Below are 12062 nucleotides of genomic sequence, written 5' to 3'. Positions count from 1 at the left end.
ACGTGAAAGGAGACACACCCAAATATCTCCTCCCGGCCGGGGAATCGAACCCCGGTCCTCTGGCGTGTGAAGCCAGCGCTCTAACCACTGAGCTACCGGGTGTGTGTGTGTGTGTGTGTGTGTGTGTGTGTGTGTCGCAAGGCCTTGGGACGCAGGAGCGGCGGCTTATTCTGCTTGCAACAAACGTGTGTACACAAATCGAAATGCGGACTAGGAAAGCATTAAGGACAGGTTGCATTGTTGTATTGGCGAGGCTCAACGTGTAGTTAAGCCGGGAGGCATCTTGCTGCCTTTCCTATTCTGTAATGCACGTCCGTTGCGTCGAGTCTTTACATGATATTATCCCAGCAGCCACTTGCCTCACGTGACGCCATGTTCGTTGGATTCAGCTCAATACGCTGTCCTGCCTCCAAATTATACCTTACACGGGTACAATCATAGAGGGGGGTGCGTGAACCTGCAAGATGGATGTTAACCAAAGCTCCGCCCCGCCCTGGCCTGTCCCCAGCCAGACGGCCGAAATGGATCAGCACAGCTTTTCAGCAGCGACACAGCTACCACTGCCAGTATTATGCTGGAATATGGAATGGTTATGGTTTTTGCTCAACATTATCTGTGTTGTAACATGCCGACAAAGGCGTGAGCCGCGTGTCGTAACAGCTGGGACCATTTTGTGTTGCTTCACTCTATGTACTTAAGGAGTTTACTCATAGAACGCTTCCACATCTAGTTAACTATTTCACTTTTCATGATGCGACACACACACACACACACACACACACACACACACACACACACACACACACACACACACACACACACACACACACACACACACACACACACACACACACACACACACACACACACACACACACTATGAGGTTGGATCAAGAAAAACGATAAATTATTTACATTTGTAGCCTGAATACCGACCAGGATTTGCACTGGTGGCGGCCTGGTAGATATCGCAGGGAGAGGCTTGGTGGCGTGGCCGTGTCTGTAGCTATAGCTGTAGCTGTAGCTGTGGCTGTGAGGATGTAGTCAGCGAGGCAAGGGCAATGTGGGCTGAGGAGAGGGAAGGGCTGGACGTGTTTCATTCGCCCTCCAAGCCTCAAGAAGTCCTCGAGGCCACTAGCACTCGTGTCTCCGGGCGAAGCTGAAGAGCCACTACTGACTAAGGGGAGAGGGACGACAGAGAGATACTCCATATAGACTAGAGCGTCATAGAAATAATACTGAAAAAAAATATGTATATATGAAAAAAGAACCACACTCATTTACCATCGCCATTGTGCATTAGCGGCAGGTGAGAAACATGTGGCCCGAGGAGAGGGTGACACAGGTGAACCAAGGGAGCCGCTGTAGGCGAGGCTGGAGATGAGGGAAAAGGAAACATCTTAAATGAAACTCACTCGTCGATGTATTTCTGGGAAGAGAGAGAGAGAGAGAGAGAGAGAGAGAGAGAGAGAGATAATGAGGGACAGATCTAGAAGAGCATCGTGAGAGTGAGAGGTAGAAGAGAAGAGGTAGACAGGAGTTAGAATGAGAGAGAGAGAGAGAGAGAGAGAGAGAGAGAGAGAGAGAGAGAGAGAGAGAGAGAGAGAGAGAGAGAGGGGAAAGGGAGTGGAGGTGGAGAGCCGAGCTTACAGCGACACCAGCAGGCATTATTCAGTCTGGCCGACCTCCTCCTCCCTCCCTCCTTCCTCCTCTCCCCATCTCCCCCTCTTCCCTTCCCTCCAACTCGCCTCCAGCCTCTTTCCCCCCATCCAACCTCCCTCCTTCCACCAGTCACCCCCTCTTTTTCCTCCAACCTTCCTTCTTTCCTCCATCCCGCCTCCTTCCTCTTTCCCTTCCCCCCTTCTCTCCGACGTTTTCCCGTGAGACAAGCCACGAGACGCAAGCAAGAGCAACGGAGTGTGTGTGTGTGTGTGTGTGTGTGTGTGTGTGTGTGTGTGTGTGTGTGTGTGTGTGTGTGTGTGATCTAACGGCGTGGTGATGCTATGCGACGGTCTGTATGTTATGATTTTGTGTTGTGGATATCTTGGAGTGTGTGTGATGATGATAATAGCATTGTTTATAGCAAAGATAGTGCCATGTTGAGCTGGTGTTGGTGATGTACTGTAGTAATATTTCCGTTGTCGTGTGTGTGTGTGTGTGTGTGTGTGTGTGTGTGTGTGTGTGTGTGTGTTTGCGTTTGCGTGCGCGCTCTTTGGTGGCTTAAATATGTTTACGATGGTGTGGGTGGTGGTGGTGGTGGTTGTGATGTATCGGTGTTAATGGTATTTTTAAAGTACTAGCGGTGATTGTATTTATAGAGTTGGTGGTATTTGTGGGATGGTTGTGGTGTGGCAGGTGTGGTGTCTGTGGAGTGGTAGCGGCGGTGTTGGTGGGGAGGTGTTAGCGGTGGCGGTGTGGTGGTCATTGTTGTGCGGTGTGATATGGCCCGCTTTTCCGCTTCTAAAGTGAGATAGAACACGCCTGGCCGACCTGTGTGGGTTACCGGTGCCTCAGTCCTGGATGGTCGCATGGTCTCCCCGGCGCACCCCTCCAGCTGGGGCCGCGGCTCCTTTCCCTCAGGTAGCCTTAGGGAGATTAGACACACCTGAATGTAATACTATTGTTCTTCCAGCCATATTTATTGGGTTTGTTCCCCCTTCCTATTGTGTTGCCTCTCCTCTACATGTAAGAATACCATCTCTTCCTTCCCTCTCCATATTCCCGCCTTTACTCCCTCACTGTCTCCCCCGGACGCCACTACTATCACATGTCTTTTGTTTCTGGATTCCCTCTGTCGACTCGGTAACATAAAAATACTGAGGGTTTTATATTTGATTGACTTGAGTTTTCTCCCTTTCTTTGTCCTATACCCTTCTCTCCGACCTTGGCTGTGACCGCTGAAGGGAGAGAGGGAGGGAGAGAAGGAGGACGGAGAGACAAACGACCCTCTCTGATAGCCTGGAGATGAGCCAGCACCTCCATCTCCCTCAGTATTCCTTCCCCCTCGCCTTTTCCCTCCTTATCTTTCCTCCCCTGTCCCCCATACATCCTCACAAGTAAGTGATCTCGTCCTACTTATTTGGATTTGCAACGTTCCCGTCGCCGGGGTGACCGTCACCAGCTGTGTGCTCTGCGTATACTGTAACAACCACCCCTCGTCCTTCCTTCCTTCACCCTCAGCCGTACGTTAGCAAGCCACCACACTCTCCCTGGCAACCCTCCTCCTTGCTGTGCGAGTGAGTGGAGGGCGCAGTCTTAACGAGCCTCACGGAAGGGTGCACTTATCCATTTGTTAGATTCACGTGACTTACTTGCCTTGTTTATCAGTCTTCTCCACGCTGCTGTTTTCCTCATTACCACCACCCCGCGGCACGACGAAGCTGCGTGCCTCTTACACAAGAGACGGTGCTCCTTCCAGAACGAGAGCAGACCCCCACTACTCCTGCTGTCTCTGAGGAAGTGTAGGGGTGGAGGGGAGGGAGGAAAAGGAAGCTCTACCGAAAAGAAGTGGCTGTGGGGTCTCCATAAGGTTTGGCCTCATAAAGAAGCTTAAGGGGCGCTTTCTCTCTCTCTCTCTCTCTCTCTCTCTCTCTCTCTCTCTCTCTCTCTCTCTCTCTCTCTCTCTCTCTCTCTCTCTCTCTCTCTCTCTCTCTCTCTCTCTCTCTCTCTCTCTCTCTCAACTTTAAAGAAGCTCGAGGCCCACCAGGGTGTGCAGCTCAGGCCGTGTGTTGTAGGGCGGGCCAGGGGTACTCAGACTACTCTGCTTATTAATAAGGTTGTTAGATTATCGACTTTTCCTACTGTTGGCCTTATACCCATCTTATTAGGCAGCTTTTTGATACTACTTATAGCTGAGGAGTCACAACCCCGTGTGTTGCCGCCCCATGACGTGTCGGCGTTGACGCACATTGAAACGCCTCACACAGGGGGTGAAGGAACTCGCTGTTCCTACTGACGTCTTCCCTGCCTTGATAGGCTTGTGAATCGCCGTTTTACGTGATCTCCTTTTTTTACCATTCTATAATTTGTTTTTTCCAATAATCCCTGTACATGATCAATTTAATCAGGAAGGGGTAAAGAAGGGAGGGAGGAAGGGGGGAAGAGAGGACCTGAGCCGCAGCAGCAGGTGGTAGTGGTGTGGTGTGAGGGGCGCGGCCATGCAGGTGGTGCAAGGGAGGGAGGGAGGGAAGGGCTGCCTATTGATCAAGTGGCCTTCAGTCCTGTGGTGGCCTACCGTGTGTCCCAGCTTAGCGTGTCAGGCCAAGGTGACCAGTCGGCTCCCCCCCTGCGTCACGCGTCACACTACCCACCACCATCATGTCCGGGAGGCGGCGTGACGCGATCTCCGACCTCTGTGTAACACCGCGTTCTTTCTTCACCCGGTTACTGTTGGGGAAGGCTGAGGGGCAAGCTAACGCAGCCTTCGAATCACCACCGTACACTAAGCTTTACTACCAAAGATACCCATTTTTCTTGTCCCTCTTCCCCTGGCCATGTCTCCGCCTACCCCCAGTGATCCAGTAAGGTTATCGAAGCTCCATTATGAAGTCATCAGGCCAGCCAGAGGCGCCACCTGATGCCCGGCAACAGGTCCTCGTTGCTGCCCTACCACTCATTGGCCCGCCCTGCCGCCACACCACCTCGTCCCCTTCCGCCTTCCCTCTTTCCATACCATCTTACTTTGACGGCTTCTGGACGTCTGTACATCACATTCACTTTCATTTCGTGCTCCATTTTCACTTTCGTTCCCTATTTTCACTTTCATTGCATTTTCTCTTCCATTTATTATCCTGCAACTCCACTCTTTCCACTTGTTCCTTTTTTTTTTTTTTTTATTGCCTTCAGCTCCGTTTCGTCTAAGTACTTTCCTGACTTGTAACATTTATGAAGTTTTATCTCTTCATTCACCATTCCAGTCTGGTGTTCTCACTTCTCATCCCCATGCAGTTACCATATTCCCATTTCTTTTTAACCCCGCACAGTATCTTTCCTTTCTCGTGTATGCTTCCCTCGCATTTTATTGGACGGACTTAAGAAGATCCTAGTATTTTTCTCACTTGATTTACTGCTCTTTTCTCAGGATTTATTATTCATCTCTCTTACCTCCTTTTAACGTGGCATTCGTTAGCATAATCAGCTATACATATTGACCCATGCATCCAGACCGGCCCTCCCAATTGAGAAGAAAATCATACATATGTAATAATTTTCCTCCCACGTTTGTTGATTCCATCTTGTTATCAAAGACTTAGTCCATCATCATCCTTGCTGATGGAGTAACAGCCAAGCCTCCATCTGCCCTCAAAATAGACGCAAAATTATTTTTCCATAGCTCACCGCAACCTTTTATGTCCAGTATTTCCTGAGGTAGCCTTTTAGTGCTGCCCTCCAGCTGATCCTGACGTTGGCAGTGACGGTGGTGCATGAAACGCGAGGTTATACTACTCTCCACATCTTTTGTGTTTCAGGTCGACGCTGGGCGAGGTGATGGTGAGTCTAGGGCAGCTGGAAGCCTCCAGCAAATGTCTCCAGACCGCCATAGAGATGGAGGCAAAGTCTCCCATCCTCCCCTTCACCTCCATCCCCTTCTGCTTCGAGTAACAGCGGCGCTCCCCTTTCATTTGTTTGTAGGTTTATATAGTTCCTCTTTTGATATATATATATATATATATATATATATATATATATATATATATATATATATATATATATATATATATATATATATATATATATATATATATATATATATATATATATATATATATATATATATATATATATATATATATATATATATATATATATATATATATATATATATATATATATATATATATATATATATATATATATATATATATATATATATATATATATATATATATATATATATATATATATATATATATATATATATATATATATATATATATATATATATATATATATATATATATATATATATATATATATATATATATATATATATATATATATATATATATATATATATATATATATATATATATATATATATATATATATATATATATATATATATATATATATATATATATATATATATATATATATATATATATATATATATATATATATATATATATATATATATATATATATATATATATATATATATATATATATATATATATATAAAAGAATATCATTGTGCCACACTTGTGATCGACACTTGTGTACCCATCTTACCGAGAGAGCCACGGCGGACCGCCTGCATCCTGGCGGCGCGGCACTCACCGCACAGGCGAGGCCGTAACGCCGGGCTGAGGCGTCGCGTGATGCCGGTCGTTGAAGAAAGACATTATTATTGTTAGTTGTTGCAGCCCTGTTCCAGGCTTCCTTTGGATATGTGTGTGAATGTGTGTGTGTGTGTGTGTGTGTGTGTGTGTGTGTGTGTTCCAACGTTGATATTGTTATTGAACAAGAGTATAATAGTCTTACGTAAATTACATTCCATTAATTTATATGTTCGCATATGAATAGATAAATGAATATATATATATATATATATATATATATATATATATATATATATATATATATATATATATATATATATATATACATTATAAACTGATTTGCCTCATTGAAGTTGATTGTTGCCATGTATATCATATACACCTAGATGTTAAAATACAAATATATATTATACCCTTTCCAGTATTTTCTATTCCTGCGCCATTAGCAGTGGGAAGGCACCCCTGAACCGTGACCCACGTGACCTGGAATGGCCCGGCACCATTAGAGGAACCCCGTGTGTGCCCATTAGCTAAGTGAGGCCAGTGTCAGACTCCCTCGCTAGGCACACGGTCACCATGGAAACGCTCCACAAACTAGTCAGTCTGCGGTCTGGTCCACGAGGCCTGCCATGGCCGGCGCTGTGCTGCTGTTCCCGGCGGGGCTGCGGCGCGTGGCTGCCCTACCTTGCTTCTGCCCTCACGCACCCTCACTTCGGGTCTTTGTTACTTGTTGGTATTGATCACATTCTTCCTGCACTTCATACATTTGAAGACGTATCAGAATGTAAAGCGAAATTTTTACCAGAAACAAACACATTTGTGGATTTTAAATTCTGGTGGTTTAACCCTACATAGCCAGCCGATATCAGCGAATCCAGTATGGTCGGGAAGGGCCAGGGGAAGGGGAGGGAAAATGCCGGTTTGGCCAGGCACCAGCGACCTCCATTGTTCTCGGCACCTTACCAACCCTGGATAAAGGCTTCCGGAAGCCAAGTAGTTGATAGCATTTGTAAAAATACCACCAACTTGGTGAGTGAAGGTCGGAGTGTGTCGCTCGCCTGGCTGTCATGTGTCGTGAAGGTGTTGCCACGGGCACTACTGTTTGATTCATCGATGATTTTCCTCCTTCAGCCTTAGTTAGTGGTGGAGAGTAGCTGGTGCCGTGTCTCTGAGCAATCGGTGCGGTGTGTGCTCTGAATGCCGTGCCACGAGAGTGTTAGGTGTGCCTGAATGACTGAGAGTTGTGCAAGTGACCGAAGTGCGTCTGGCTGCTCGGAGAGTGCACGGTGTGTGTGCGTCTGTGTGGTCGGTGGAGTGGTGTGTGTGTGTGTGTGTGTGTGTGTGTGTGTGTGTTTCTATATGAATGTCCTAGGTTGTGGTGTGTGTTTGAGTGATCAAGTAAGTGGAGTGTTCTTGGGTGAGGCTGTGGTGTGTGCATTCACTGATGTGCCTAAGGAAGCAGTGCGTGGCTTGGTGCTGTGAAGTGGGTGATGGCAGTGGTGGCAAGCACAGTCGCGCCACAGCAGCACCAGCCCTTCCTAGCCTTCAGACCAGAGCAGTTATTACGTCGCGGTGCACTAATTGATGGCGATGACTGCATCCAGTTCCTCGTCACCACCACCTGCACCCTTACACCCACGCCTCTCCTCTCCACCGCTCCCTCCGTGACTGCCTCCCTCATGCTTCACTTGGCCATACTTTCGGCGACACGGCTTCCAGACTCATGAAACACAACAGAAGCGCTGCATCACCACCCCTATACCCTCGCCGCTCAAGTGCTAAACGTGTTGATTTATACCAGGAAGTGCGCCTCATAACCAGGTGCTTAAGGTTACCGTTGACCGGCCAGGTGTGTGACGGCTGAGTGTGGCTCTGTGACAGACGCACGGGCAACAGAAGGTGCTGAAGCTACAACACCATCACCACCACGCAGCTACACGAACTCACACAAAACTAGAAAATGTGACAACAAGTCACAAGATCAAAACAAATCAAACATAAATAATAATGCAGATTAAAGTCGAATCAACGATAATTATTAGTTTAAAGTTTTATTTTCCCGGGACTGTGTGTGTAGCGAGGGCTTGGGGAAGTGTGGAGGGGAAGAGTAGACCGTTGGGTTGTGAAGGGGCAGAGGAAATGGTGTAGGGGGATGTGGAGGGTCGAGGAGAAAACAGCAGCTGAGGCGTGTGGATAGACTGGGAGAAAAGTGCTTTTTATCGTGGAGGAGCTGGGATTATTGTGGGTTATTGAGGCTTGGGGAGGGTGTCGTTATGAGCAAAATGTTGGGACGGGTGCGTGTTGTGTACAATGGAGGGGCGGGGCGGGGCAGGGCGCGACGATTGGAGAGGTTTGTCAACACCCCGTGAAGGACCCGTCTGCCCCACTAATGGGTCAACACCGCCCACTCACCAGCTGATCGAGACTCAATGGGCGGCGACGAGGAGGGTAACTTGCCCCATCCAGTCTCTCTTCAACTACTGGAGTCTTTATTTCATACTCCCATTTTTCCCATTCTCTCTCTCTCTCTCTCTCTCTCTCTCTCTCTCTCTCTCTCTCTCTCTCTCTCTCTCTCTCTCTCTCTCTCTCTCTCTCTCTCAATTTAGATCAAACAGGCAGTCATTACCTCTTCTCGCTTTTCTTCCTCTCATCCATCTCTCCTTACTTCTTCACAACGGGTTCACCTGCCATCTCATCGCCTAACGTGTGCAAATGTAACACTCATCCCCTCCGTTTTCATTGTCTCCTTTCATCTACACATTGCTTTACAACGGATGTTGTTTGTGCAGTGTCCTATTCACCTAGATCCTTATGATTCGACTCTATAAGGCGTATTAATAGTTGCCTATGTGCGTACAGGAGATCAAAGAGTGAAGGAAATGAAGTTTTGAGATAAAGTGTTTTAATTGTTCTATAGAGTGACAAGATAAGATAACGATAAGAGGACCCATGATTATGTCACCCACACCTGCAAGGCCGAGGGAAAAGGTGACATGAATGATTACGGAAGTGATGGCTACTTATTTTCTCATTATTTTGGGTTGTTGATGTTGAATAAAGGAGAGCATTTTCTTGATGACTAAGCCCCAATGTATGACTGAATCCAAACAGGGCGTCGCCGGGGCTAATAAAGCTGACAGAGTATTGGGTTCCACGACATGGAAGTTTTGGTGTAAAATGCCACACGGCGTGCACTACTTGTTGGAACCGCTTGTTTATCGTGGGACTGCTGCTGCGTGGTGAAGGGTCGTGTCAGGCACCATGAGGGGGGGAGGATACGCCATGTAACGGAAGAAAGAACAGAGAAACAGTTCCGTTACTTGACACACACACACACACACACACACACACACTCATCTACTGTACATCTTCAAAATATCCAAAAGCCCTTCGAGACAAAATTATTCCAATGTTATCCGTGATATTAAGACGTAAAGCAGAACAGACTTATAAAAAAAAAATATACGCTCTTATACACGGAAAGACAAGCACTTGAGAATTATAGGGCGGCGTTGCAGAAACCTTGAAACAAAGAAAAATAATCCCTAATCTTATTGAAATAGTTTACGAGATTGAACACGTTTGTAAAATACTGGAACTAGTGCGCTCCCTTCTGTTATCAGTTTTACATAATAAGTTGGTTTCTTGCCTCCTTTACCAGCGCCTCAGATATCAAACATTCCACGAAGTCTATATTTTCGTTCATGTTGTTAATGTTATTTTATGTTTCTTTGTTGGTATGTGTGTGAGTGTGTGTGTTCGTAAGACTTCCCAATCAGGCCAAATCTCTGGTAACGTACGTTATCTCACTCAGTTTATCTCTCCATCCACTTCCCTACCGTCCATGCCAACCCGGCCCCTCTGTTCCTTTCATTACTTACAGCCTGTGTGCTCCCTCCTCCCTCCCCCGTTAATCAGCAGACACAGGCCTAAGGGAGAGGCAAGCAAGGGAGCAGCAGCTGGTCAGCCTCCCTTTAACTCCTCATTTCATTTGTGAGCAAAGACCATCTGAGGGAGAGAAGTGGTGGTGGTGGGAGGGGGTGGTGGGGATAGCCAGGAGCGTTCCATCACCACACTGTGCTGTAACCGCCTCCCACCTGCCTCCACTCCCTCACTGCCTCCCCCCCTCTCTCTCTCTCTCTCTCTCTCTCTCTCTCTCTCTCTCTCTCTCTCTCTTCGGTCCTCATCTCCACTCTCATGCCGGCCACTGTCACGGTGCTCCCTCCCATCCCTCTCCTCCTTCCCCACCACCTGGCATCCCCCCAACTTCACCTTCCCCACCAGTCTTCATTCGACAGATCACTTCCGGGCTGTGACCACCACCACCACCACCATCACCCCGCAACTGCTCCGACCGTTAAGTCCGTGTGTGTGTGTGTGTGTGTGTGTGTGTGTGTGTGTGTGTGTTCCAGGTTTAGTATGAAGGTGAGTGTGTATATCCCATGTTCTCCGTTCATGTATTGTGAAGTAATGCGTATACATCGTTTATTGTTATGGTTGGTCCTCGGTATGTATCGGTGTGTAGTGGTGAATGTGTGTTGTGTTTGAGGATATAGCCAAGATGAGTGGGCGTCCCAACCTTCCTTGTCACCAGTATAACGCATAGTAATGAAGCCGGCGAGGATGAGGAAACCCAAGCACCGCCTTACGTGGTGCCGGTGGGCGAGGGTCGGCCGTTATTTGTCGCCCGCCACTGCTGCCCTGGCCTGCCCAACGCCCAGAGACGCCGGGAAATCTTGCTCTTGTCGCCATTAATGGCAGGCATTATCACAATCCCTTAAATCCCCTCAACGTAATGACGTCGTTATCTCAGCGATAAGCCGCATGATAAGCCCGAGGCCCAAGGGGCTGGCCACCTTAAACGTGGCACACCGGTGGTCGAGGCTGTAGTGTCTGAGAGGCATCATACATCGGGAAACTGCCCCAGGTGCTGAGGAAACCTGGCGGCGGTGAACGATGCACGATAATGGTGGCGTGACTTGACTGGCCCAGCAGCCCGGACGGCCGCCCCTGCTGCGGGATGCGCCGCCTGACGTCCCCAGCCACCTTCGGACACTGTGATAGCGAGGAATTATGAAGGCGAGGGTGGTGGGTGAGCGCGAGGGGGCCGCGTTCAGGTGTGCTCGGATCAATATTGTGCCTCGCCCCTCCCTCCCTCTCTTCCTCTATCCCACCCTCTCTCCGTCCTCTTCTTCCTCTCACCCTCCTCTCCTTGGTTTCCTTCTCCCGCGATCACCCTCCCAACCGGTATCGAAACGGGAGGGAAGGAGGGAGGCAAGTAACGGGGAAAGGAAAGGTAAAACGGGAAGACTCACGGCGCAGCAACGGATCCTTTTTTCCACTCTGTATTTTTTGTGTGTAGTCGTCATAGAGGAGGCAGGGCTGAAAGATACCGGCCAGACGCAGACCCCCTGGTAGTCCAGCTGTTGGAGTGTGGTGGCCGTGTGACGTAACAGCGGCGGGTGGGCGGGGCGTAACCTGCTGGTATTAGGTGAGGGTGGAGGGTCGGATCTACCTGGAGCCATGAACCACTGACATACCCACTCACGCGCACCCACACACACACACACATACACACACACACACACACACACACACACACACACACACACACACACACACACACACACACACACACACACACACACACACACGGGTTTAACCTCAAAATACCAGTGAAATAGAGCTCACGAAAATAAACTAAAGGTATCCTTGAATTTGGCTAACAACCTGCATTAGGCCATCTTTGTGGTTCGTGACGCCACGCCTCGCCACCACCAC

The 12062-nt window shown here is 48.1% G+C and overlaps 1 protein-coding gene across 5 annotated transcripts in view; it reads left to right on the top strand.

Moving 5' to 3' along the window:
- LOC123517495 (tetratricopeptide repeat protein 7B-like) overlaps positions 1-5643 on the top strand; it is a 77308-nt gene extending 71665 nt beyond the window's left edge. For all 5 annotated transcript variants that reach the window (XM_045277607.1, XM_045277606.1, XM_045277608.1 and 2 more), the window contains one exon: positions 5469-5643. In XM_045277607.1, coding sequence (XP_045133542.1) covers positions 5469-5601 — 133 coding nt within the window. In that variant the 3' untranslated portion in view covers positions 5602-5643. The remainder of the gene's footprint in view (positions 1-5468) is intronic.
- The last annotated feature ends 6419 nt before the right edge of the window (positions 5644-12062 follow it).

Source organism: Portunus trituberculatus, chromosome 42 (genome assembly GCF_017591435.1).
Source record: "Portunus trituberculatus isolate SZX2019 chromosome 42, ASM1759143v1, whole genome shotgun sequence".
Classification (NCBI taxonomy): domain Eukaryota; kingdom Metazoa; phylum Arthropoda; class Malacostraca; order Decapoda; family Portunidae; genus Portunus; species Portunus trituberculatus.
Note: the sequence above shows the minus strand (reverse complement) of the source record. Positions and strands in the feature narration are given on the sequence as shown.